The 26,246-nt window shown below is 36.3% G+C and overlaps 1 protein-coding gene across 2 annotated transcripts in view; it reads left to right on the top strand.

Annotated features, from left to right (window-relative positions):
• Window positions 1–26,246, top strand: part of SYT14 (synaptotagmin 14) — a 214,976-nt gene that overhangs the window by 38,953 nt on the left and 149,777 nt on the right. For both annotated transcript variants that reach the window (XM_073216984.1, XM_073216983.1), the window contains exon 3: window positions 25,378–25,542. In XM_073216984.1, the coding sequence (XP_073073085.1) occupies window positions 25,378–25,542 (165 nt within the window). The remainder of the gene's footprint in view (window positions 1–25,377; window positions 25,543–26,246) is intronic.

Here is a 26,246-nt window from a genome sequence, read left to right as displayed (position 1 = left end):
GCACTTCTGATTCTCCTGAGCACTCGCCCCCACCATCCCTCACCCCTCTTTGCTTCTAGACCAATAACTAGACTCAAGCCTCAGCAGGTCCCTGAGGCTATTGGCCATGTGGAGGTGTTCTTCAGTCCAAAGGAACTTCATGATTGTTATCTTCCTTTTGTTAATGTGGTGTATCACATTAACTCATTTACAGATACTGAAGTGCACTTGTATTCCTGGAAGAAATCCCAAACATTCCTGGTAAATGATCCTTTTAATGTATTTTTAAATTTGTTTTACTAATACTTTGTTGAAGTTTTCTGAATCTATGTTTATCAGGGATATTCGCCTATAATTTTCTTTTTTTTTGTAATGTCTTTGATTTTGGTGTCAGGGTAATGTTGGCCTTGTAGAATGCATTTGGAAGCATTTCTCATGGTCTTGGGATGACTTTAAGAAGCATAGGTAATAACTCTCCTTGAAATGTTTGATAAGATTAACCTGTGAGGCCATTTGGTCCTGAACTTTTCTTTGTTGGAATTCTTTTGATCACTGATTCAATTTTGTTATTAGTAATTGGTTTATTCAGATACTCTTTTTCTTTCTGGTCCAATCTTGGAAGATTATATATTTCTAGGAATTTATCCATTTTTCTAGGTTGTCCAATTTTTTGTCATTATTTTTCATAATAATTGCTCATAATCCTTTGTATTTCTGAGCCAGTTGTAACTTCTCTTTTTTCATTTCTGATTTTGAGTCCTCTTTTTTTTCTTGATGAACTTAGCTGAAGGTTATCAATCGTTTTACCTTTTTGAAGAGCCAGATCTTAGTTTCATTGATCTTGTATTGTTTTTTTTTGTCTCTATTTCATTTATTTCTGCTCTGATCTTTATTATATTTTTTTCTACTAACTTTGGGCTTTGTTCTTTTTCTGGTTCCATTAAGTGTAGGGTTAGATCGTTTACTTGACATTTTTCTTGTTACTTGAGGTAGGTCTATTTACTATAAACTTCACTCTTAGAACTGTTCTTGCTGTATCCCAAAGATTTTGAGTTATTGTGTTTTATTTTACTTAGTCTCCAGGTATTTTTCCTCATTGATTTCTTCTTTGACCCATTGGTTCTAATGTTGATTAGCATGTTTGTGTTTTTTCCAGTTTTTTCCTTGTAGTTGATTTCCAATTCTATACAGCTTTGGTCAGAAAAGATGCTTGATATGATTTCAATCCTCTTAAATTTGTTGAGACTTGTTTTATGTTCTAATATGTGATCTATCCTGGAAACTGTTCCATGTACACTTGAAAATAATGTGTATTATGATGTTTTTGGATGGGAAGTCCTGTATATAGCTAGTAAATCCATCTGGTCTAATCTGTCATTCAAAGCCTCTGTTTCCTTATTGATTTTCTGTCTGAATGGTCTTTCCATTGATGTAAGTGGAGTGTTAAAGTCCCCTCCTAGTTTTGTTTTATTTTCCATTTCTTCCTTTATTTCTGTTTGTATTATGTATTTGAGTGTGCCTACATTGGGTGCATAGATATTTACAATCACTATATCCTCTTATGGATTGATCTGATCCCTTTATCATTATGTAATGTCCCTCTTTGTCTCTTATTATGGTCTTTGTTTTAAAGTCCATTTTGTGTGATAAAAATACTGCTACTCCAGCTTTCTTTTCCACTTGAGTTTATATGGAACATCTTTTTATATTCCTTTACTTTCAACCACTATGTGTCTCTAGGTCTGAAGTAAGTCCCTTGCAGGTAGCATGTTGATAGGTCTTCTTTTTTTTTTTTTGTAACCAATTCAGTCACCCTGCATTATTTGATTGGAGCATCTAGGCCATTTATATTTAGAGTAATTATTGATAGGTATGTACTTACTGCCATTTTGTTAATCATTTTCTGGTTGCTTTTTGTAGTTCTCTGTTCCTTTCTTCTTGCTCTTTTCCCTTGTGACTGGTGACTTTCTTTAGTGTTATGCATGGATTTCTTTCCCTTTATTTTCTCAGTTTTGATGTGTGGTTTTTGAGTTTCATATATGACATCCTAAGCATATAGATGTCAAAGTTGATATTTGCATAAGTTTGAACACATTCTAAAAGCACTATATTTTCCTGAGTGATATTTTATTAATTATCAAGTTAATTGAAATCTAGTTCTCAGAAATATTCTCCTTCCTTTCGGTATGTTTCACTGTTTTGAAGCTAAAGGCTAAGTGAAAGAATATTTATGTATTTATATATCAAGAGAAGCAAAAACATTAGAAATAATTTTCAAAAGATGTAAAGGAGTTTGGCTGCCACCCACTTGAATTTGAGTAGATGGAAGGGAAGAAACTTAATTAAAGAAAGAATATAAGTCAGGAGGACTTTAACCTAGTGGTTGAATTGTAATAGACCTAACCTGGCCTTGGGGTCTTTGTTTGCATTAGCAAAGATCTAGAACTTTATTTAGAATAAAGTTCAGGCCCCTGCAGCACTTACTCCCAAATCGAAAACAAAAAATGACGTTTGATAGTGTTCTGAAAGTTTCTGTAAAGGGAATGATATTGTATTTATGCCCTGTTTTTATTCTACTCTGACAGCCAAACCAATTGCTCTCTAAAATTCATTAAATATTGCCCCCATATCCTTAGAATTATACTTGTTTTCTTTATAAAGTGACTTTCATTGAAAAATGCTTTTTGTTTTCTTCTTTTTGATTTATTCCTTATTAAGTCCCCAAATGCATCCTTTTTTTTAACTTTTATGAGCCATTGCATATACTGTAGTGTTTTTATACAATTGTAATTATCATCTCTCACCACTAATTTATTTCCCTATTTTGGAAATTCTCAAAATTCCTTCATGAGTATGACATTTATAAATATCATTATCACAGTAGCTTTAGCAGTTTGGGACTTATTTAAAATAGGATTTTCTTAACTCTTCTCTCAAGCAAATTGTTAATCTCAGTCCTGCCCTATAAATTGTATACTCCTCTGGCCTTTCTTAATAGCCTGTTTCAGTTTTTAATCCTCATACGTAAATAGAATTTCGGTAATCAGTATTTGGCTATCATTACAGGTCATTTTCTGTATTTTCTGATCTTACAGTTCTGCATTTTGTGGTCTAGCTGATCGGTATTTACTAAAACCTCAGGTAAACACTGTTTTGCCTTTTTTTCTGCAGTATGAAGTAATTTCACCTTTGGAATTAGGCTTTTTAACATACATTTAATGAATGTGTTTCTCTCTGAACCTTTCAGTGTTCTTAGTTTTATTTTGAAACTGGAGACCATACTGCTTTAATAAGAATCTGATAGCATAATGGAAGGCTTAGTTTTCACCTGTTAGAAACTTTACACCAGTGATTTCTATTTGGCCTGTATTATACCATTATTTATTTTTAATTTTTTCCTAACACATTTTACTGAGACAACATTTTCATTAACCTTTTTCAGTGTTTGGCCCCTGGTGGGGTAGTAATTGAAGTTATCCATCTTGAACGTCATTTTGTTTTGATGTATTATTTCTTTAATGCATTGAGCACCCTCATTTATCTTTCTTCCAGTGAAGTAGCAACCATGCCCAACCTAATGTTCGAAAGACCTGCTGTAAAATTAATGAACATATTCTAAGTTCTTCTTTCAGGTTGAAGGTATTAAGTAACAGTTTTTTTTTTTTGAGAGGGCATCTCTCATATTTATTGATCAAATGGTTGTTAACAACAATAAAATTCTGTATAGGGGACTCAGTGCTCAATGTACAATCATTAATCCACCCCAAGCCTAATTCTCGTCAGTCTCCAATCTTCTGAAGCATAACGAACAAGTTATTACATGGTGAACAAGTTATTACATAGTGAATAAGTTCTTAGATGGTGAACAGTACAAGGGCAGTCATCACAGAAACTTTCGGTTTTGATCACACATTATGAACTATAAACAATCAGGTCAAATATGAATATTCATTTGATTTTTACACTTGATTTATATGTGAATCCCACATTTCTCCCTTATTATTATTATTATTATTATTATTATTTTTATTTTTAATAAAATGCTGAAGTGGTAGGTAGATGCAAGATAAAGGTAGAAAACATAGTTTAGTGCTGTAAGAGAGCAAATGTAGATGATCAGGTGTGTGCCTGTAGACTAAGTGTTCATCCAACCTAGACAAGGGCAGTAAAACATCCACAGATGCAGAAGATTTCTCTCAAAACATGGGGGGTGAGGTTCTAAGCCTCACCTCTGTTGATCCCCAATTTCTCACCTGATGGCACCCCTGCAACTGTGCCTGTCTTAGGTTGTTTCTCCCTTGAGGAATCTTACCTGTCTCTGGCTAACCAGTCATCTTCCAGGGCCATACAGGGAAATGTAAACTTGATAAGTGTGAGAGAGGCAATATTGTTTGAAAAGGTTAGCTTTTTACTTCTTTGCAGATTTCTGCCCTGTGGCTTTTATGCCCAGTATTTGTCTTGAGGTATCTTTACCACTTGGAAGAATTATGATACTCAGTAAATTCGATATGAGGCACAAATTCTATTTAAGGGTTGTAATTAGGAAGGAAGAAGAAAAACTATAGGAGTAGCAGACGGAAGAAAACATAGGGAGATTGATTATTTCTTTGACAAATCTTGTAGAGTAACTTAAGCATGTATAGGTTTTAAACTACTAATTAAATTGCGTACACACATTAACATTATAGGAATGCAGTTACATAACCAAAGCAGACCTATAATTACCAACCATCTCCAGTGAAGCCAAGAAAACCAGTTAGGTACCCTAGGCATTTGTGAAAACTTATCTATGATATGGTGGATATTGTCCAACTGAACTTGAACAGTCTGAGAGAAATCAGACAAATTAAAACAACCCATTCCTGGGGACTGTTCACATCCCATATGTTCTTTTAACAGTAGATAGTCTGTAGTCGTAAGATTTTGGAGCGCTACAACTTGCACTTCTCCTAATTCTTGGTTGAGTTCCAACAGTATAGATCCAGTCAAATTTGTTGTTTTACTGTATGCACAGGCCAGCTTAGATATCTCCTTCTTCATTCCAATGGCAAGTCCAGGAACCGGTGGGATGAATGCAGCTACAACTGCAGCATCGCCTGGATCTTTGTTGAGGTTTTTTGGTGATCATCTTCTGGTATGAGTCTTCCAGAGAGTGCTGATGTTGGAAGTTCTTCTTCATATCGTATCTTAGTTCATTTCTGGGTAGCCAAGTTAGGCTTTGATCCTCTGTATAAACACAAACAGCCCACACTTTGATATGCCCTTTATACCATTGTGTAGAACTCATTGGAGGTCACCACACAGGAACTCCTTTTTTTGTTTTTAAGAGAAAGGAATATTATCAGAAAAATGTACCTCCATAGCCGATTATCTGACACCCTTTAAGTGATCAAAATTAAGGATATTTAAAGCATGCATTAATCGTTGATTTACAGTTAGTTTTATCCTATCAGGGAGTAATCTGACTTTTCTTTCTTTTTTTTTTTTTATTTTTATCATTAATCTACACTTACATGAAGAATATTATGTTTACGAGGCTCTCCCCTATACCAGGTACCCCCTATAAACCACTTTACAGTCACTGTCCATCAGCATAGCTAAATGTTGTAGACTCACTGCTTGTCTTCTCTGTGTTGTACAGCCCTCCCCTTTCTCCCTCTCCCTCATGCATGCTAATCTTAATACCCCCCTTCTTCTTCCTCCCCCTTATCCCACCCCACCCACCCATCCTCCTCAGTCCCTTTCCCTTTGGTACCTGTTAGTCCATTCTTGGGTTCTGTGATTCTGCTGCTGTTTTGTTTCTTCAGTTTTTCCTTTGTTCTTATACTCCACAGATGAGTGAAATCATTTGGTATTTCTCTTTCTCTGCTTGGCTTATTTCACTGAGCATAATACCCTCCAGCTCCATCCATGTTGCTGCAAATGGTAGGATTTGCGCTCTTCTTATGGCTGAGTAGTATTCCATTGTGTATATGTACCATATCTTCTTTATCCATTCATCTACCAATGGACATTTAGGTTGCTTCCAATTCTTGGCTATTGTAAATAGTGCTAAGATAAACAGGGGTGCATCTGTCTTTCTCAAACTTGATTGCTGCATTCTCAGGGTAAATTCCTAGGAGTGGAATTCCTGGGTCAAATGGTAAGTCTGTTTTGAGCATTTTGAGGAACCTCCATACTGCTTTTCACAATGGTTGAACTAATTTACATTCCCACCAGCAGTGTAGGAGGGTTCCCCTTTCTCCACAGCCTCGCAAACATTTGTTGTTGTCTGTCTTTTGGATGGCAGCCATCCTTACTAGTGTGAGGTGATACCTCATTGTAGTTTTAATTTGCATTTCTCTGATAATTAGCGATGTGGAGCATCTTTTCATGTGTCTGTTGGCCATCTGTATTTCTTTTTTGGAGAACTGTCTGTTCAGTTCCTCTGCCCATTTTTTAATTGGATTATTTGCTTTTTTGTTTGTTGAGACGTGTGAGCTCTTTATATATTTTGAACATCAAGCCTTTATCGGATTTGTCATTTACAAATATATTCTCCCATACTGTAGGGTTCCTTTTTGTTCTATTGATGGTGTCTTTTGCTGTACAGAAGCTTTTCAGCTTAATATAGTCCCACTTGTTCATTTATGCTGTTGTTTTCCTTGCCTGGAGAGATATGTTCAAGAAGAGGTCACTCATGTTTATGTCTAAAAGGTTTTTGCCTGTTTTTTCTAAGAGTTTTATGGTTTCATAACTTACATTCAGGTCTTTGATCCATTTTGAATTTACTTTTGTGTATGGGGTTAGACAATGGTCCAGTTTCATTCTCCTACATGCAGCTGTCCAGTTTTGCCAGCACCATCTGTTGAAGAGACTGTCATTTTGCCATTGTATGTCCATGGCTCCTTTATCAAATATTAATTGACCATATATGTTTGGTTTAATGTCTGGAGTCTCTAATCTGTTCCACTGGTCTGTGGCTCTGTTCTTGTGCCAGTACCAAATTGTCTTGATTACTATGGGTTTGTAGTAGACCTTGAAGTTGGGGAGTGAGATCCCCCTACTTTATTCTTCTTTCTCAGGATTGCTTTGGCTATTCGGAGTCTTTGGTGTTTCCATATGAATTTTTGAATTATTTGTTCCAGTTCATTGAAGAATGTTGCTAGTAATTTGATAGGGATTGCATCAAATCTGTATATTGCTTTGGGCAGGATGGCCATTTTGACAATATTAATTCTTCCTAGCCATGAGCATGGGATGAGTTTCCATTTGTTAGTGTCCCCTTTAATTTCTCTTAAGAGTGACTTGTAGTTTTCAGGGTATAGGTCTTTCACTTCTTTGGTTAGGTTTATTCCTAGGTATTTAATTCTTTTTGGTGCAATTGTGAATGGAATTGTTTTCATGATTTCTCTTTCTATTGGTTCATTGTTATTGTATAGGAAAGCTACAGATTTCTGTGTGTGAATTTTGTATCCTGCAACTTTGCTGTATTCCAATATCAGTTCTAGTAGTTTTAGAGTGGAGTCTTTAGGGTTTTTTATCTACAATATCATATCATGTGCAAATAGTGACAGTTTAACTTCTTCTTTACCAATCTGAATTCCTTGTATTTCTTTGTTTTGTCTGATTGCCGTAGCTAGGACCTCCAGTACTATGTTAAATAACAGTGGGGAGAGTGGGCATCCCTGTCTAGTTCCCGATCTCAGAGGAAAAGCTTTCAGCTTCTCGCTGTTCAGTATAATGTTGGCTGTGGGTTTATCATATATGGCCTTTATTATGTTGAGGTACTTGCCCTCTATACCCATTTTGCTGAGAGTTTTTATCATGAATGGATGTTGAATTTTATCAAATGCTTTTTCAGCATCTATGGAGATGATCATGTGGTTTTTGTCTTTCTTTTTGTTGATGTGGTGGTTGATGTTGCTGGATTTTCGAATGTTATACCATCCTTGCATTCCTGGGATGAATCCCACTTGGTCATGGTGTATGATCCTTTTAATATACTGTTGAATTCTGTTTGCTAATATTTTTTTGAGTGTTTTTGCATCTACATTCATCAGGGATATTGGTCTGTAATTTTCTTTTTTGGTGGGGTCTTTGCCTGGTTTTGGTATTAGGGTGATGTTGGCTTCACAGAATGAGTTTGGGAGTATTCCCTCCTCTTCTATTTTTTGGAAAACTTTAAGGAGAATGGGTATTATGTTTTCTCTGTGTGTCTGATAAAATTCTGAGGTGAATCCGTCTGGCCCCGGGGTTTTGTTCTTGGGTAGTTTTTTGATTACCGTTTCAATTTCTTTGCTCGTAATTGGTTTGTTTAACTTTTGTGTTTCTTCCTTGGTCAGTCTTGGAAGGTTGTATTTTTCTAGGAAGTTGTCCATTTCTTCTAGGTTTTCCAGCTTGTTGGCATATAGGTTTTCATAGTAGTCTTTAAGAATTCTTTGTATTTCTGTGGAGTCTGTCATGATTTTTCCATTCTCATTTCTGATTCTGTTGATTTGTGTTGATTCTCTTTTTCTCTTAATAAGTTTAGCTAGAGGCTTATCTATTTTGTTTATTTTCTCGAAGAACCAGCTCTTGGTTTCGTTGATTTTTGCTATTGTTTTATTCTTCTCAATTTTGTTTATTTCTTCTCTTATCTTTATTATGTCCCTCCTTCTGCTGACTTTAGGCCTCATTTGTTCTTGTTCTTCCTGTTTTGATAATTGTGATGTTAGACTATTCATTTGGGATTGTTCTTCCTTCTTCAAGTGTGCCTGGATCGCTATATACTTTCCTCTTAAGACTGCTTTCGCTGCGTCCCACAGAAGTTGGGGCTTTGTGTTGTTGTTGTCATTTGTTTCTATATATTCCTTGATCTCTATTTTGATTTGTTCGGTGATACATTGATTATTCAGGAACATGTTGTTAAGCCTCCATGTGTTTGTGAGCCTTTTTGTTTTCTTTGTAGAATTTATTTCTAGTTTTATACCTTTGTGGTCTGAAAAATTGGTTGGTAGAATTTCAATATTTTGGAATTTACTGAGGCTCTTTTTGTGGGCTAGTATGTGGTCTATTCTGGAGAATGTTCCATGTGCACTTGAGAAGAATGTATATCCTGTTGCTTTTGGATGTAGAGTTCTATAGATGTCTATTAGGTCCATCTGTTCTAGTGTGTTGTTCAGTGCCTCTGGGTCCTTACTTATTTTCTGCCCGGTGGATCTATCCTTTGGGGTGAGTTGTTTGTTGAAGTCTCCTAAAATGAATGCATTGCAGTCTATTTCCCCCTTTAGTTCTGATAGTATTTGTTTCACATATGCTGGTGCTCCTGTGTTGGGTGCATATATATTTAGAATGGTTATATCCTCTTGTTGGACTGAGCCCTTCATCATTATGTAGTGTCCCTCTTTATCTCTTGTTACTTTCTTTGTTTTGAAGCCTATTTTGTCTGATATCAGTACTGCAACGCCTGCTTTCTTCTCACTGTTGTTTGCCTGAAATATGTTTTTCCATCCCTTGACTTTTAGTGTGTGCATGTGTTTGGGTTTGAGGTGAGTTTCTTGTAAGCAGCATATAGATGGGTCTTGCTTTTTTATCCATTCTATTACTCTGTGTCTTTTGATTGGTGCATTCAGTCCATTTACATTTAGGGTGACTATTGAGAGATATGTACTTATTGCCATTGCAGGCTTTAGATTCGTGGTTACCAAAGGTTCAAGGTTAGCCTCTTTAGTATCTTACTGTCTAACTTAGCTCGCTTATTGAGCTGTTATATACACTGTCTGGAGATTCTTTTCTTCTCTCCCTTCTTATTCCTCCTCCTCCTTTCTTCATATGTTGGGTGTTTTGTTCTGTGCTCTTTTTAGGAGTGCTCCCATCTAGAGCAGTCCCTGTAGGATGCCCTGTAGAGGTGGTTTGTGGGAAGCAAATTCCCTCAGCTTTTGCTTGTCTGGGAATTGTTTAATCCCGCCATCATATTTAAATGATAGTCGTGCTGGATACAGTATCCTTGGTTCAAGGCCCTTCTGTTTCATTGTATTAAATATATCATGTCATTCTCTTCTGGCCTGTAGGGTTTCTGTTGAGAAGTCTGATGATAGCCTGATGGGTTTTCCTTTATAGGTGACCTTTTTCTCTCTAGCTGCCTTTAAAACTCTTTCCTTGTCCTTGATCCTTGCCATTTTAATTATTATGTGTCTTGGTGTTGTCCTCCTTGGATCCTTTCTGTTGGGGGTTCTGTGTATTTCCGTGGTCTGTTCGATTATTTCCTCCCTTAGTTTGGGAAAGTTTTCAGCAATTATTTCTTCAAAGACACTTTCTATCCCTTTTCCTCTCTCTTCTTCTTCTGGTACCCCTATAATACAGATATTGTTCCTTTTGGATTTGTCACACAGTTCTCTTAGTATTGTTTCGTTTCTGGAGATCCTTTTATCTCTCTCTATGTCAGCTTCTATACGTTCCTGTTCTCTGGTTTCTATTCCTTCAATGGCCTCTTGCATCTTATCCATTCTGCTTATAAATCTTTCCAGGGTTTGTTTCACTTCTGTGATCTCTGTCCTGACATCTGTGATCTCCCTCCGGACTTCATCCCATTGCTCTTGCATTTTTCTCTGCATCTCCGTCAGCATGTTCATGATTTTTATTTTGAATTCTTTTTGAGGAAGACTGGTTAGGTCTGTCTCCTTCTCAGGTGTTGACTCTGTGATCTTTGTCTGCCTGTAGTTTTGCTTTTTCATGGTGATAGAGATAGTTTGCAGAGCTGGTACAAGTGACGGCTGGAAGAACTTTCCTTGTTGGTTTGTGGCCTTCCTCTCCTGGGAGAACAGCGACCTCTGGTGGCTTGTGCTGTGCAGCTGCTTGCAGACAGGGTCGTGCAGACAGGGCTTCTGCTTCCTGCCCAGCTGCTATGGAGTTTATCTCTGCTGTTGCTGTGGGCATGGCCTGGCTTGGGCTGCTGCTCCAAATTGGTGGAGCCGCGTTGGAGGGGGAGTGGCCGGGAGGCTATTTATATCCGTAAGGGGCCTTCATGCTCCCTGCTGCCCAGGGGGTTTGAGTGCCCAGAGATCCCCAGATTCCCTGCCTCTGGACTAAGTGTCCTGCCGTGCCCTTTTAAGACTTCCAAAAAGCACTCGCCAAACCAAAACAACAACAACAAGAAAAAAAAGAAAAACGCATGATTTTCTTTGTCCTCAGGCGCCAGCCTCAGGCACTCGCTCACAGGTCTTGCTGCCCTGTTTCCCTAGTATTGGGGTCCCTGTCCCTTTAAGATTTCCAAAAAGCACTCGCCAAAAGAAAAAAGAGGGAAAAAAAATGGTCACTCTCGTTTCTCTGTTCTCTGGAGTCGGCCTCAGGCACCTGCTCACTGGTCCTGCTGCCCTGTTTCCCTAGTATCCAGGGTCCCAGCTCATGCACTGTGTCTGCGCTCTGGTCTGGATGGCTGGGGCTGGGTGTTCAGCAGTCCTGGGGTCCTTCTTCCTCCCTGCTGACTCCTCTCCACCTGCGGGGAGCTGGGGGGAGGGGTGCTCGGGTCCCGCCGGGCAGGGGGTTGTATCTTACCCCCTTCGCGAGGCGCTGGGTTCTCGCAGGTGTGGATGTGGTCTGGATGTTGTCCTGTGTCCTCTGGTCTCTATTTTAGGAAGAGTTGTCTTTGTTATATTTTCATAGATACATGTGGTTTTGGGAGGAGATTTCCGCTGCTCACACCGCCATCTTGGCTCCGCCTTAAGTAACAGTTTTATTGAGTGATTCTCTTTAAGCTACTGAGTTTTGGATGTAGTTTTCCATACTTTTGTGGATATTCATTCTATGTTTTCTATCTATCTTTGTGACATACAAAACTATATGCTGTTCCATGACTTCAATTTGTTGGGCCAAAAGAAAAGACTATTCAGTTACGGAGCGAGCAGCTCGAACAGAAAAGGAGTCTTTAACTGTTAGACCTAGTCACCAGTAAAGGCAAATGTGGTAAACCAGAGAGGTTGGCAGAAGGCAAAGGAAGCAAAACTGGCTCTTAATACCAGTGTGCACCTGAGAGATGTCTTAGATGATATGGCCTACCATGAAACCTAGTAACTTCTTATGCTTTCACATCTTCATCTAGAATCTAGATTCTGTTGGTAAGTTTGTTCATTAAACTAAAATTTCATTTTAGAGAAAATTGTGAGATTTGTTTAAGAAAGCTAGATATGTTTTCTTTCTCTACATAACATTCTTTCACAGAAATGGAATTGATAAGTTATCTTGATATATTTCACTGAGACATAAAAATTGCTCCTGGCATCACATGTTTTTCTAGGTAATTGAAAGTTGGCGTTTTGTTAATTTGTACCACTATTGTCTCATATAACTGTGATAGTTTGTTCTTAAAAACATAATAGTATTTGGCATTTAACCCAGTCTATATGTCATTTACTTGATTCTCACTATGATCTTTACAAAAGGAAGATCGTTTGGTAAAGCATGTGGCTAGACTGCTGCCTTTTTAATATGTTCATAAAATCAATAAGTAATTTGTTAGATGACTGTGATATAATGCCATGGATCTTAAGTTTCCTCCTTATCATTGGAAATAGAGGCATTGATACAGCAAGTACAGAAAAAGCATTTTAAAAATTTAAACAAGACATGCTTATATATTCACTAGTTTGTGTACGTGAGACAGCCTAAAAGTAGGCTCTAAGAAAAGCCTCTTTTTTCTGTTCCGTAGCGTTATCTAGCGTGTTAGTCTATCATCATTTCTTGCTTAGATTATTGAGGTTACTTTATAAACTGGCCCTTACTAATCCTCATCCATTCCCATCCTTATTTATACACCAGAGCGATCTTTTCACTTCCATGCTTCAAATACTTTTTGGAGTCCCCAATACCTTCCTGATAAAGTCCAAACTCGTTAACATTTTTTTTCAAGGTCTTTCATGATTTTGCCTTTGCTTGCTATCCAGCTCTATCTCTTGCCACTTTACACCTTTTATCGTGTTCCCTCAGTAGGTCATTATCTCTTGACTTTGAGCCCTTTTACTATAAATACTCTTCTTTTTGCCCCTTCTTTTTTCTTATTCTGGAATGTTCCTATTTCAGTTTATAAGTCACTTCCTCCAGGAAGTCTTAATTTTCAAGTCAAGGTTAGGTGTCCCTGTAGGACTTTATTAAGTCTCTGAGTTCAGAGACCATATTCGTCATGTTCCAGCTTCATTACTATTGCTTAGTGTTTACTGAATAAATTAATGTATAGGTAGTACTTTTCAGATTTTTCCACTTTAGAGAAGAGAACATCTATCACATATGGGTACACAGAGACACTGCCTAAAAGCATGAAGTTTTTGCAAGTTTTATATTTCATTTTATAAATTTCAGCAAATGTTCTTGTTTTATTTTTATCAGTAAAATGTAAAAAAGTCTCATTATTTAAGTTATGTAATTTAAATAACTTTTCCTAAATCCAACTACAGTGGACACTACTGAAAGATGTGCCATGGTACATCACCACATTTTATTTCTCTCGATTTCATCATCCCATTGTTTATTTTTCTCTTACTGATTGACAGATTCTTTCTTCAGTTGTGTGATCCATACTGATTTTGTTATGGGTATTTTTGTTAACTTACACCACTTCTCCTTATTTTATAGAACATTTTTAATTGAAATTAGTCCCTACTTGAAGGATTTAAACTTTGTATTTACAACCCCTTAGGACTGAGACGCAAACTGCTGCCCGCTGATTCTGCTCCAGCACTGCCGTGCTTGTTCATTGGCTGCCCAGTGACTCTGTCTGCATCTGAAGTTAAAGGGAATGTATTAGAGCTCTTTCGCAATGCTTTTAGAGTAATATTTCTTTAAAATTTCAAATATTTTTGTCTTTTATTATGTCTGAGATTGTACACACACGCACAACACACACACACACACATACATACACACATATTAATTATCAACAAAATGGTAGAAATGAATCACTTTGCAAATGGAATGTTACATTTTTAAAATCATTCAGTATGCATTGGGAATGAAAGCAAAGCTCTTGAATTTCAAGTTGCTGTATGGAAATAGAGGCACAATATGATGTTGAACTCTTATCGCCACTAAACTGTGCTGGATCTGTTTAGTGATAATGAGAAACATGATATGTTGTTAAAATAGATGGACTTTTGATTGCATATGTATGTATTCTGATACAGGAAATCTGTATGCCTTTAACTGTGCAGTATTTTCATCAAAGACTGTCTCTCCTCAAAATGGATTAAGTTGAGGGCAAAGGAAGATGTTTTTAGGATGAGCAAAGGATGCTTTAATCACTGCAGGAAGAGAAGTAGTTAGAGTGATATCAGTAAGATGACAGACTAGGAGATCCTAATATCTGTTCCCCCTACAAAAACAACTAAACAGCTACTGGTGAAAATAGCTGTAGGACAGCTCTAGAGTGTAATGAAGAAGCTGCTTGAGTCCAGTGGAGCACAAACACAGAATTGTCACATAGAAAAGTATAGGAATCATTTTACCTGCATCACCCCATCCTCTAGTCCAGCACAGCTTGACACAAAGAGGGGGATCCCTTTGACCATGACCCCCTACCCTCAGGGCAGGAAAGAAGAGTAGAAAGATTCCAGTAGCTTTTGCCACTGCAGTCATGGAACCCAGTAGCCCTCATCACTGCTGTGGACAGACTCTCAGCTTTTGCCACAAAGAACCTTGACAGTCTTTGTCAACACTAACCCCAGCTGACAGAGCTGCCTGGAGTCCGTCCCACTGAGTCCCCCTGACCCAAAAAACAGAGTTACTGCAGCACCTCCACATAAGAGCTGGAGCCCCCTTTTTGCTCAGCCCCCTCCCAGGTTGAAGCCATCACCACCTCCCCTCTCCCTATTCTTGCACCGCTGTGTTCGTGCCCCAGACCTTGGCTCCAAGCCATTTCCCATGCACCCAGATCCTGCTGCTTCAGTGGATCTCCATGTGCCTGTGCCTCAGCACTGGTGTTCCTGTGCATGTGCCTGCAACGCCCTGGATCTGGATACTGGTACTACCACTGCACTCATGTGCATGTCCCGGTGCCGGAAGAGATACCCACTGCCACAAATTACTCCCACTGGGGAGGAGAGCAGGAGGACCCAGCAGTATTTGAAATTGTCCATTCAGAGAGAGAGAAAAAAATCGTAATAATGAAGAAAGCCAATGGAATTTATGGGACACTATCAAGGGAACAATATACACATTATAGAATTTACATAGAAGAAGCTTATTTAAAGAAATAATGACTGAATATTTTGTAAATCTTTGGAGGAAATAGACCAGATTCATGAGGCTAAATGTTCCCAAACAGTATCAACCCAAGAAGACTACACTGAGATACATTGTAATCAAATTGTCAAAGGTCAAGAATTTTGAAAGCAAGAGGAGAAAAGTGATTTAACCACTACAGAGGAAGACCTGTAAAACCATCAGCAGGTTCCTCAGCAGAAACTTGGCAGGCCAAGAGGGAATGATATGATATATGCAAAGAGCTGAAAGAAAAACTTGCAACCAAGAATATAATACCTGAAAAAATTATTTTAAAATGAAGGGGAGATAAAATCTTTCCAGACAAACAAAAATTGAAGGAGTTTATCACCACTAGATCTACTGTACAAGAAATACGTAAGGGAGTTCTTCAAATTGAAACCCAGTACAAGAGCACAACCAGGATGGGGTGGGGGAGTAAAATTGTAGAGTTTTGTATGTAATTGAAGTTAAATTGTTATTAACTTAGATGATTATAAGCAAGCCTCAGGCTAACTACAAAGATAAAACCTGTAATAGATACACAAAAGATAAAGAGAAAAAAAATCCAAGCAAACTGTTATTTAAAAAATTAACAGTTAACAAAGGCACCTAGCAAGAGAGGAAGAGAGGGACAAAGTATTTGCACAACAGACAAAACAATGAACAAAATGGCTACACTAAGTCTTCACCTGTCAATAATTACTCTTAGTGTAAATAGATTAAAATCACCAATAAAGTTGGTAAGTGGATAAAAAAATAAGATCTAGCACTATGCTATCAACAAGGTACTCACTTTAAAGACACAGATAGGCTGAAGATGAGAAGATGGAGAAATATATTTCATACAAATGATAACTAAAAGGAAGCAGGAATGGCTATACTTAGACAAAGCAGGTTAAATATAAAACTAAGCCTTTTATAATAATAAAAAGGCTAATTCAGCAGGAAGCAATACTCATTATAAATATATATGCACTCAAAATCAAAGCACCTAAATAAGGTAAATATTGACAGATCTAAAGTCAGAAATTGATAGCAAAACAATAGTAGTGGGGAATTTGAATGCCTACTTAACAATAATGGGTAGAACATTCAGACAGAAAATCAGTAAACAGTTGACTTGAACCCTGCTTTGGATCAAATGGACCTAACAGACATATACAAAAGATTACAGTCAACAGCAGAATAATTCATAATCTTTTCAAATACAGAACATTTTTCAAGATATATCACATGCTAGGTCACAAAACAAGTCTTAACAAATTTAAGGAGATTGACATTTTAAATATCTTTTCTGATCATAATGCAATGAGATGAGAAATCAATAATAGCAAGAAAAATGAGAAAATTCACAAACGTTGGAAGCTAACGTTTCTGTCTGAATGTTCTACCCATTATTGTTAAGTAGGCATTCAAATTCCCCACTACTATTGTTTTGCTATCAAAAAATTCTTGAACAACTTTTGGGGGCAAATAGGAAATTAAAAGGAAATTTTGAAAGTATAGAGACAAAGGAAAATAAAAACAGCATACTGAAATTTATGGGATACAGTAAAAGATTTAGGGAAGATTATCATGAAAAGAAGAGGGGAGGTTATCGTGGTAGATACCAGCGTTAAGAAGAAAGATAAATAACTTTATACCTCAAAGAACTAGAAGAAAATCTAAGCCCAAAGTTAGCAGAATGAATGAAATAATCAAGATTAGAACAGAAATAGAAAAGCAGTAGAGTAGACACAATAAAGCTAACAATTTTTTTTGAAAAGATAAATTGACAAATCCTTAGCTAGACTAAGAAAAAAGAGAGAAGACTCAAATAAATAGAATGAGAAATAAAAAAGGAGACATTACAACAGAACCTCAGACTGTTGTAAATATATATCAACAAACTGTATAATCTAGAAAAATTGAAAAATTCCTAGAAACATACAACCTACCAGAACTGAATCAAGAAGAAATGGAAAACCTGAACAGACCAATAACGAATAAGGAGTTCGACGCAGTAATAAAAAATCTTCCACAAAGAAAAACCCAAGACCAGATGCCATTGGTGAATTCTATCAAAAATTCAAAGAATTAATGTTAATCCTTCTTAAATTCTTCAAAAAAATAGAAGAGGTAACACGTTCAAACTCATTTGATGAGATCAGCAGTCCCCTGATACCAAACCAAAGACACTTAAAGAAAAAAAAAACTATAGGCCAATGTCTCTGAACAATGTAGATGCAAAAAAAACCCTCAATTAAATAATAGCAGACTGAACTCAACAGCATACCAGACGGATCCTGCGCCATCACCAATTGGGATTTATTCCTGGGGTGCAAGGATGGTTTACAATATTCACACCAATCAACATACTACAACACATTAACAAAATGGAGGGAAAAAAACCACATGATTATCTCAATAGATAGAGGAAAAGCATTTAACAAAGTCAAACCCATTCATGATTAAAACTGTCAACAAAATAGGTATAGAAGGAATGTATCTCAATATATAAATGCTAGATATGAAAAGACCACAGCTAACATAAAAATCAATGGGGAAACTGAAATCTTTTCTGGTAAGAAAAGATCTGGTACAGGGTACAAGGAAAGAATTCCTAATCTCACTACTTCTTTTCAACATAGCACTGGAAGCCCTAGCCAGAGCAATTAGACAAGAGAGAGAAATAAAATGCATTCAGATTGGAAGGGAAAAAGTAATATTATCTCTGTTTGCAGATGACATGTATCTTGATCATTTTTATAGAGAATCCTAAAGACCTAACAAAAGCTGTTAGAACTAATAAATGCATTCAGTAAAATTGCAGTATACAAAATCAATGTACAAAAATCAGTTGTGTTTCTATGCACAATGAACTATCAAAAAGGAAATTAACAGTCCTATTCACAATAGCAACAAAAAGAACACAATATTTAGGAATAAATTTAGCCAAAGAAATGAAAGATTTGTACACTGAAAATAGAACATTGGTGAAGGAAACTAAGACACAGATAAATGAAAAGACATTCCATGTTCATGGATCAGAAGAATTAATGTTGTTAAAATATCTACCCAAAGTGACCTACAGATTCAGTGCAATACCTATCACAAAATATCCTAAAATTTGTATGGAACCACAAAAGACTCCAAATAGCCAAAGAAATTTTGAGCTAGAAGACCAAAGCTAGCAACATCACACTTCCTACTTTCAAACAAAATTGCAAAGCTACATAATAAAAACAGTATGGTACTGGTATTTTTAAAAAGACATAGACCAAAAATGGAAAAAACAGAGAGCCTGAGAATAAAACCATCCGTCTACAGTCAACTGTTTCAATAAGGGTGCCAAGAACACACAACAGGGAAAGGAATTCCTAAAATTCTTCAGGAATGGTATTGGAAAAACTGGATATCCACATGCAGTAGAATGAACTTGGGTCCTTATCTCACACCATATACAAAAGTCAACTCAAAATGGAATAAAGACTTAAATGTAATACATGAAACCATAAAAATACTAGAAGAAAACATAGGGGAAAACTTGACATTGGTTTGCAACAAAAACAAAAACAGATGTGGGATTACATCAAAAACTAAAAAGCCTCTGTGCAACAAAGGAAGCAGTCAGTGAAAAGGCCACATTTACAGTGGGAGAAAATATCTGCAAACCACATTGTGTGATAAGGCGTTAATATCTAAAACATGTAAAGAATGCATACAGCTCAATAGGAAAAACAAAACCAAACCCCAAATCTGCTTCAACAATGGAGAAAGGATCCAATATGTTTCTCAGAAGAAGATATGCAAATGGCCAACAAGTATATGAAAAGATGCTCAACTTTACTAATCATCAGGAATATGCAAATGAAATGGAGGTATTGCTTCATAGCTGTTAGAATGGCTGTTATCAAAAAGACAAAAGATAAGTGTTGGGGAAGGTCTGGAGAAAAGGGACCCTTGTACACTGTTAGTGGGAATGTAAATTAGTACAGCCATTATGGAAAACAGTGTGAAGGTTCCTCAAAAAATGAAAACTAGAACTACGTTATGATCCAGCAATCCCACTTCTGTGTATATAGTCAAAGGAAACGAAACCAGAATTTCTAAGAGACGCCTGCGCTTCCTTGTTCATCTCAGCCTTACTTACAATAGCCAAGATATGAAAATGATCTAAATGTCCATTGGCAGATGAATGGATAAATTAAATGTGGTGCACATATGCAATGGAATATTGTTCATTCTTTAACAAAGAAAGAAATCCTGCCATTTACAACAGTGTGGGTAAACCTTGAGGATCTTATACTAAGTGGAATAAGCCAGAAGCTGAAAAAGAAATACTGCATGATCTCTCTTACATGTAATCTAAAACCCACAGAGCAAAGAATAGAATGGTGGTTGCCAGGCTCTGGGGGAAGGGAGAAATGGGAAAGTGTTGGACAGTGGGTACAAAGTCTCAATTTTATAAAATAAATCAGTTCTGGAGATCCAGTGTGCAACTAAAATTAACATTACTGTATTGCATACTGTGGATAAAATGATGGTTCCTGTGGCCGGGATTCTCACCTGGCCCTGGTTGGCTAGCTCACTACACGGCATGTGGGCAGTAGGTCGATATTGACTCTAAATAAAGAGCCCCGCCCAGTGCTCTGGGAAACACGGTGGCAGGGCTGCAAGGCTGCAGGAGAGCATGGCAGAGACTAGAGTGGTGGCAGCTCCAAGGACAGAGACTGAGAAGGCTGTGGGGTAGAGAGACCCAGAGGCAGAGACCAGAGACTGTCTTGCTGCGTGCAGACTTACTCTGAGTGGATGGGATTTTAGTGATTGACCTGCCACCTTGGGAATGAAGTTGGGTATAACCCTTTCACCCCAAGAACATTTTACTGTCATTTCTTTGGTCACACTGAATTCATAGTGAACTTGCCTAGGGCTGAAACCCATTGGCAAGACACATACTTGACAGTTGATAGGAGAATAGATCTTACTGTTCTCACCACAAAAAAGAGAAGCAGGGATGATAACTCTGTGAGGTGATGGATATATTCATTAGCTTGATTGTTGTGATTTTTTCACAGTCTACATGTGTGCCAAATCAAGTCGTACCTTAAATACAATATTCAGTTGTTACTTCTACCTCAGTGAAGCTTGACAAAATATATAAAACCAAGAAATTTTATGCAGAAGAGAACTAGTTAACATAATATTAAAAATGCAGGAGGGCAGTGATATCTCTTTAAGAGAGATTGTTGGTATTGAATTGTCAAAGTCTTACCATGGCTCAGCAATGAAGATCTTACATAAAAGGAAGAGCAAAGAATCATTGAAAAAGTAAAGGAAGGAAGAAGTGGCCTCATATATTATACTTGTATGGTTTATCATTCAGATAAATTTAAAGGAATTCATGCATTGAATAGACTATGAAAAATTTTGAGGCAGTTGACCATAAATTTTATTCAAAAGAATGACTATGCTTCACTACAGGGAGATTTGCCAGGAATGTAAGTTTGTCTTAGTATAAACTTCATTGAAATTGTCATTTTGAAGCATTAATCAAGACTATTCTTGAAGAAAAATCTCTCCTAGAGAATGTTTGACAGTGCTTTTTATATTAAGTATTTTGTTTAAATATATTATAAGTATATTACATGTATATTAAGTACACTATCTCAAGTCTAAACATTAAGCATATGGTTTAAATATGATGTATTTGGATTTCCATGCTTAATAAATGTTTGAGTTTTTGTTTTTTTCAAGATTGATTTAGGATTTTTCATTTGTATTATGAATGACATTTCTATTTATTACATGGTACTTCCAGGAAATACATTCTAATCTATTGATGACTTGACATTTTATTTATTTATTTATTTATTTTTTTGAGAGGGCATCTCTCATATTTATTGATCAAATGGTTGTTAACAACAATAAAATTCAGTATAGGGGGGTCAATGCTCAATGTACAATCATTAATCCATCTCAAGCCTAATTCTCGTCAGTCTCCAGTCTTCTGAAGCATAACGAACAAGTTCTTACATGGTGAACGAATTCTTACATAGTGAATAAATTCTTACATGGTGAACAGTACAAGGGCATTCATCACAGAAACTTTCGGTTTTGATCACGCATTATGACCTATAAACAATCAGGTCAAATATGAATATTCGTTCGATTTTTGTACTTGATTTATGTTGATCCCACATTTCTCCCTTTATTATTATTATTATTTTTATTTTTAATAAAATGCTGAAGTGGTAGGTAGATGCAAGATAAAGGTAGAAAACATAGTTTAGTGCTGTAAGAGGGCAAATGTAGATGATCAGATGATCAGGTGTGTGCCTATGGACTAAGTATTAATCCAGGCTAGACAAGGGCAGCAAAACATCCACGGATGCAGAAGATTTCTCTCAAAGCAGGGGGGGGTGAGGTTCTGAGCCTCACCTCTGTTGATCCCCAATGATGACTTGACATTTGAAACGAGTCGGGTAGCATCTGTTCTATCGAGCTGTCTCATGAGTCTCTCTTAGAGGGCAGTTTTATTTCTAAGATCTTAAGCAATGTCTCTTTGTTGCTATTTGTGACTTCCCCTCTGTTGTCCCTTTAAGTTACCCAGTAGTGAGTTATATTACCTAGTAAATGGTTTTTGTCTTTTGCTATCTGATTTTTAAAATAAAATCTAGAGTTAATAGTCATGTATTAATCATATCCCTTTCTTGATTTATCTGTCTTCTTTCCAGTTTTACATCATAACAAAATTTTAAGTAAGATTTTATTTATGGAAGTAGCTGGGATGTTGCAAAAGGAAATTTAGACATATCAAGTTAATCTTTTATCTTCCTACATTGTTTCTTGAAAATACTAGTAAATTCTCTATTTTATGTTCAAACCAGAGCAAAATAGTTGTGAAATTTTTCTGACTAGAATACCAGAAAAGGTATTTAAGGCTGATTAAATAGAAAGCAAGTATTTCTTTTAAATTTAAGTTGCTTCTTATAGAGTTCCCATTTTGTTCAAGAGATAAAATTGCATCTATTAAATGAATTATTAAAGCCTCCATGACATGTAGTTAGAGGACTAGTGTTTCATGCCTGGTAGGACAGTTCAGCAACACAAACCTTATAATGCAAATTGTAAGTTGTTTCTTTTTAATCTTTCTTTTTTAAAGAATTATAAATAGCATAGGAACTTTTGTTTAATTTTACATTTAAAATAGATAAAATAGTTTTGTATAATTTATTATATTATTTATGTTTTGACACAAATAAATTTTATTTAGAGAAGAGTATCACACAAATAACTTAGTGTTAAAAATATGTAGGCTTAATAAGTATCTCCCATAAATTAATTTTTATGTATATCCTAGTATTTGTGTCATAAACCTTACATAGAAAATATTCTTCTGTAACAAAATGGGAAGTAGAATTGAGGTGAATTCTGCAATACTTTCAAAGCCAAAATGAATTTGTCTTGCTTTTAATTTGTAAGACTACAATTGTATCATTTTCTTTCCATGAGCAGTTTGTCTGTAGAAATTAAAATGCATTTTGTCACTATTCTTGAAGCTTGAATTTTGACTAAGTGATATTTTTTTTAAGTTTGCCTCTTGTAAATATATATATTCATTTCTAAATATATAGTAAAAGTCACTACTAAAGCCAGGTAAGTATACATGACATGATCATTAATCTTGAATCAATTCAACTTTTTGCATTTTCTGGTAGGCTGTTACTTTACACCTTGTACCCTTTTCTACTTGCATTATAGTCCTTAGATACTTCACATAGAGGATCGTATAGCTCACGAAGACCTTACATTTTTATTGAGCATTACTAATGAATATATACTAAGGTTATTGTTCCATAGACGAATGTTTAATTTTTAAACTTTTATTTATTTCATTAACTTTTAGAACATGACATATAAGAATGTACCATTGATTTTGGTTTCTAAGCTTAGTTCTTAAATGAAGTTTGGATATTTTGAAAGGATCTTGAATAGAAAAAATTATGATGCCAGTTTTATAATTTATATATTTATTTTGAGAAAGTTGAAAATATAGTTGGTATTTTTAACATATGTAAGAAAGTAAACCATACAGTTATTTTCTCATATGTAGTAAGCTGTATTACTTGAATCACATAGTTTTCCCTTATTTTTTATATTGCAGGTTGGCATGTAAGGAAGCAATATTGCTTGGTATTTAAGGCCATGGGCTCTGGAGTCAGAATGCCTGGGTTCAAAGCTGAGTTCTACCATTTTCTAGATTTGTGACCTTAAACAAGTTAATTACTCTCTGGGCATTAGTTTACTAATCTAAAGAGTAAGTTAATGTATAGTACTACCTTTGTTTTCTCATTTGGTCTTCTAAGAGATGGAAGATTTTCAGGCTGCATATTATTTAACCCTTTGTGTTCACTTAAGGAGTCAAATTTCTGAATGTGTTTGGGCCTGGATGAAAAGGGGAGTTCCTATACATATTTGCTATTTACAGTATTGCATATAAGTATATTGAGCATTTTCCCTCTTCATACCAGATTCTGTCCTGCTTCTGACCTTCCTAGCTACTAGAAATGCTAATGACAATTCTGCTTTCATTTTATCACCAGGCTTGATACATACCACTGTTTTTATGTAATATACCTTAGATTCTTTTGTTAGGCTATTGTTCTCTTTCCTGACTATTCTCCAGCCTGGGAACAAAACAGGCAGGGCTGATATTTGAGCATAACTTCTTAGTTCTGGCTGATAATCACACAGCACCGGGACTGTTCCTACCACCTCCTCCCCTCCCTCTCACTCCCCTCCCTTACTGCCTCTGCCTCCACCCTCTGCCACAAATCCTACTGACCCAGCTTTGTATCAGTTCCACCCCTGGAATGCCTGGCTTTCACACATAAAGAAAAGCACTCATCATTGACTAGTTGGTGACTTCACTTTAAATAAATGAGTCAGATGCTAATCGCTGTGGCTCTTCTGATGAAAGAACGAATCTTGGAGGAGGTGGCATTTTAGTTGCTACTTGAGCAGTGGAAGAAGAAAGAATAGGTTGCAAGTCTGTAGCAGATATTTGAGGCTTTGGATTCATTCTCAGGTAATAACTTGAGTATGATGTACAGGGCACTGACTGGGGATACAAAAATATAGCTCCTGTTTAATCCCAAGTGACTCGTGTAGTGACAAAATAATGCAAATATTGAAAGGAAAGCGATTGCTGGGCATTGTTGGACAAGTTTTTGTTTATTCTCATTTTACAAAGTCTCCCTGGGTGATTTAATGTATTCTCTTGAGATCAGATTATCTTGAGAATCTGGTGGGTAGTTCATCGTAACAGTTTCCGTGCATTTCCAGAATACAGAGTGACCTCCTGTCTCCTTACACATGTTGCTTCTTCTGCCTGGAATAGTGTTAACCAGGGGAATTCTTCCTGATTCTTAAAATGTAATCGTAGAGGCCGTAACTGTCAGAAAGTTTACTTGATTCTTCAACACTGGACTAGGTGTTCTGTGGGTCTCATAGTCCCTGTTTCCCCCCAGTCAGAGACTTTATTACCTCATGGTGTGGCTGCCTTCCCTATACTGTTCGAGGAAGACAGGGACTGTGGGTGTGATAATGCCCGGTGTACGGCTGCTGCCCCAGAAGTATTTGTTGGTTGGGTGAATGAGTGGGATATGGTAAAGAGGAGACGTGAGCAAAAATAAGGTGTGCGGTAGTGCCTAGAGCTGTTCCCGAGGCAGTAAATAGAACCATTCGACTGAAGTGTAATATTGGAAAGAATCCTGGAGTTTTGAATGCCAGGTTAAGAAGCCCAGAATTTATTTAATGAAGGGCGATTGAAGTTTAAAGAGATAATTATTATGTGTTCTCACAGATGTGACTAATATACCCATGCACAGGAAATAATTTTTCTAAGTTTTTGTGTTAAAATGTTTGTAATACTCTTCAATGGGCTAAACATATAACTGCCCATTTTGTAGACTCCTCTTAGATTGTGCCGACATAATTTACGAGGAAACTTTTGAAAGATTTGAGTAGATGCTGTTGAATGATTCGAACAACTCATTAAACTGTACAATTTGCTTTTCCTATATGGTGATCTGTGACAATTAAAAAATATAATTTCAAGGCAGTAATCTAACATGTATGGGGTTTCCTTCCTATTTGTAGCTTAAAGGAGAATAAATACTTACAGCTGTGACTTTTTTTCTCTAGTATCTCCAGAGGCAGTTGGATTTTTGTCAGCTGTCGGGGTGTTTATTATCGTGATGCTGCTCCTTTTTCTCTATATTAATAAGAAGTTCTGTTTTGAAAATGTTGGCGGGTTTCCAGACCTCGGTTCAGGATACAGTACAAGGAGGAATTCACAGGATAAAGTTTGTAAGTATCACCCTGCTTCTCTTGTTTGTTCTTTCTATCTGTGCTATTCTACTGTTTCATTTTTTTAAATATAAAAAATAGTCTAAAGGTGACTTTTGACATATTGACATATTTGACATAATTTTGACTGACATTTGAGCTGCTATTCTGTGAGAGTAAAAGCTCTATTAAGTAAATTATGTTCAGTTATCTTTCTGTTGTCCACAAATTGCTAACATATTGCAAAAGATGAATTGTGGGCTATCACAAAATAGCATTTTTATTTTTCATATATGAGGCATGCTTTTGAGCCTGTATCATGCGTAGTATGCTTTAAGAAGGAAGTATTTTGTTACTTTGAATAGCTTAACTCTATTGTCCAAATAACTTTCTAGAGGGTTTTTTTTCCATGTCCCTATAATGCTTTTAAAGTATTTACCCTTTTTTTTCACCTGCTGTTGAATTCTCAGCTGATGGATAATTTTATCATTTGGAGAATAGTTTTCCTTAGTAACTTAGTGTATAGATAAAATCTGGTTGTAAGAGTTAGTGTCACTCTCCCTCCCTTAGCACCACAGGCATTTTGTCACTTCCTATTACTAGATACTGGGAAAGATGAGGACTATAATACTGTTCTTTCTCTTACGGAAAGATTTTCCTTGGAATTATTTTTAAAATTAGTATAAGTCTTATTTGCTATTTCCAAAGACTGGCTTATCTAAATG

This window comes from Manis javanica, chromosome 11 (genome assembly GCF_040802235.1).
Source record: "Manis javanica isolate MJ-LG chromosome 11, MJ_LKY, whole genome shotgun sequence".
NCBI lineage: Eukaryota > Metazoa > Chordata > Mammalia > Pholidota > Manidae > Manis > Manis javanica.
This window is presented reverse-complemented; position numbering and strand designations above follow the sequence as displayed.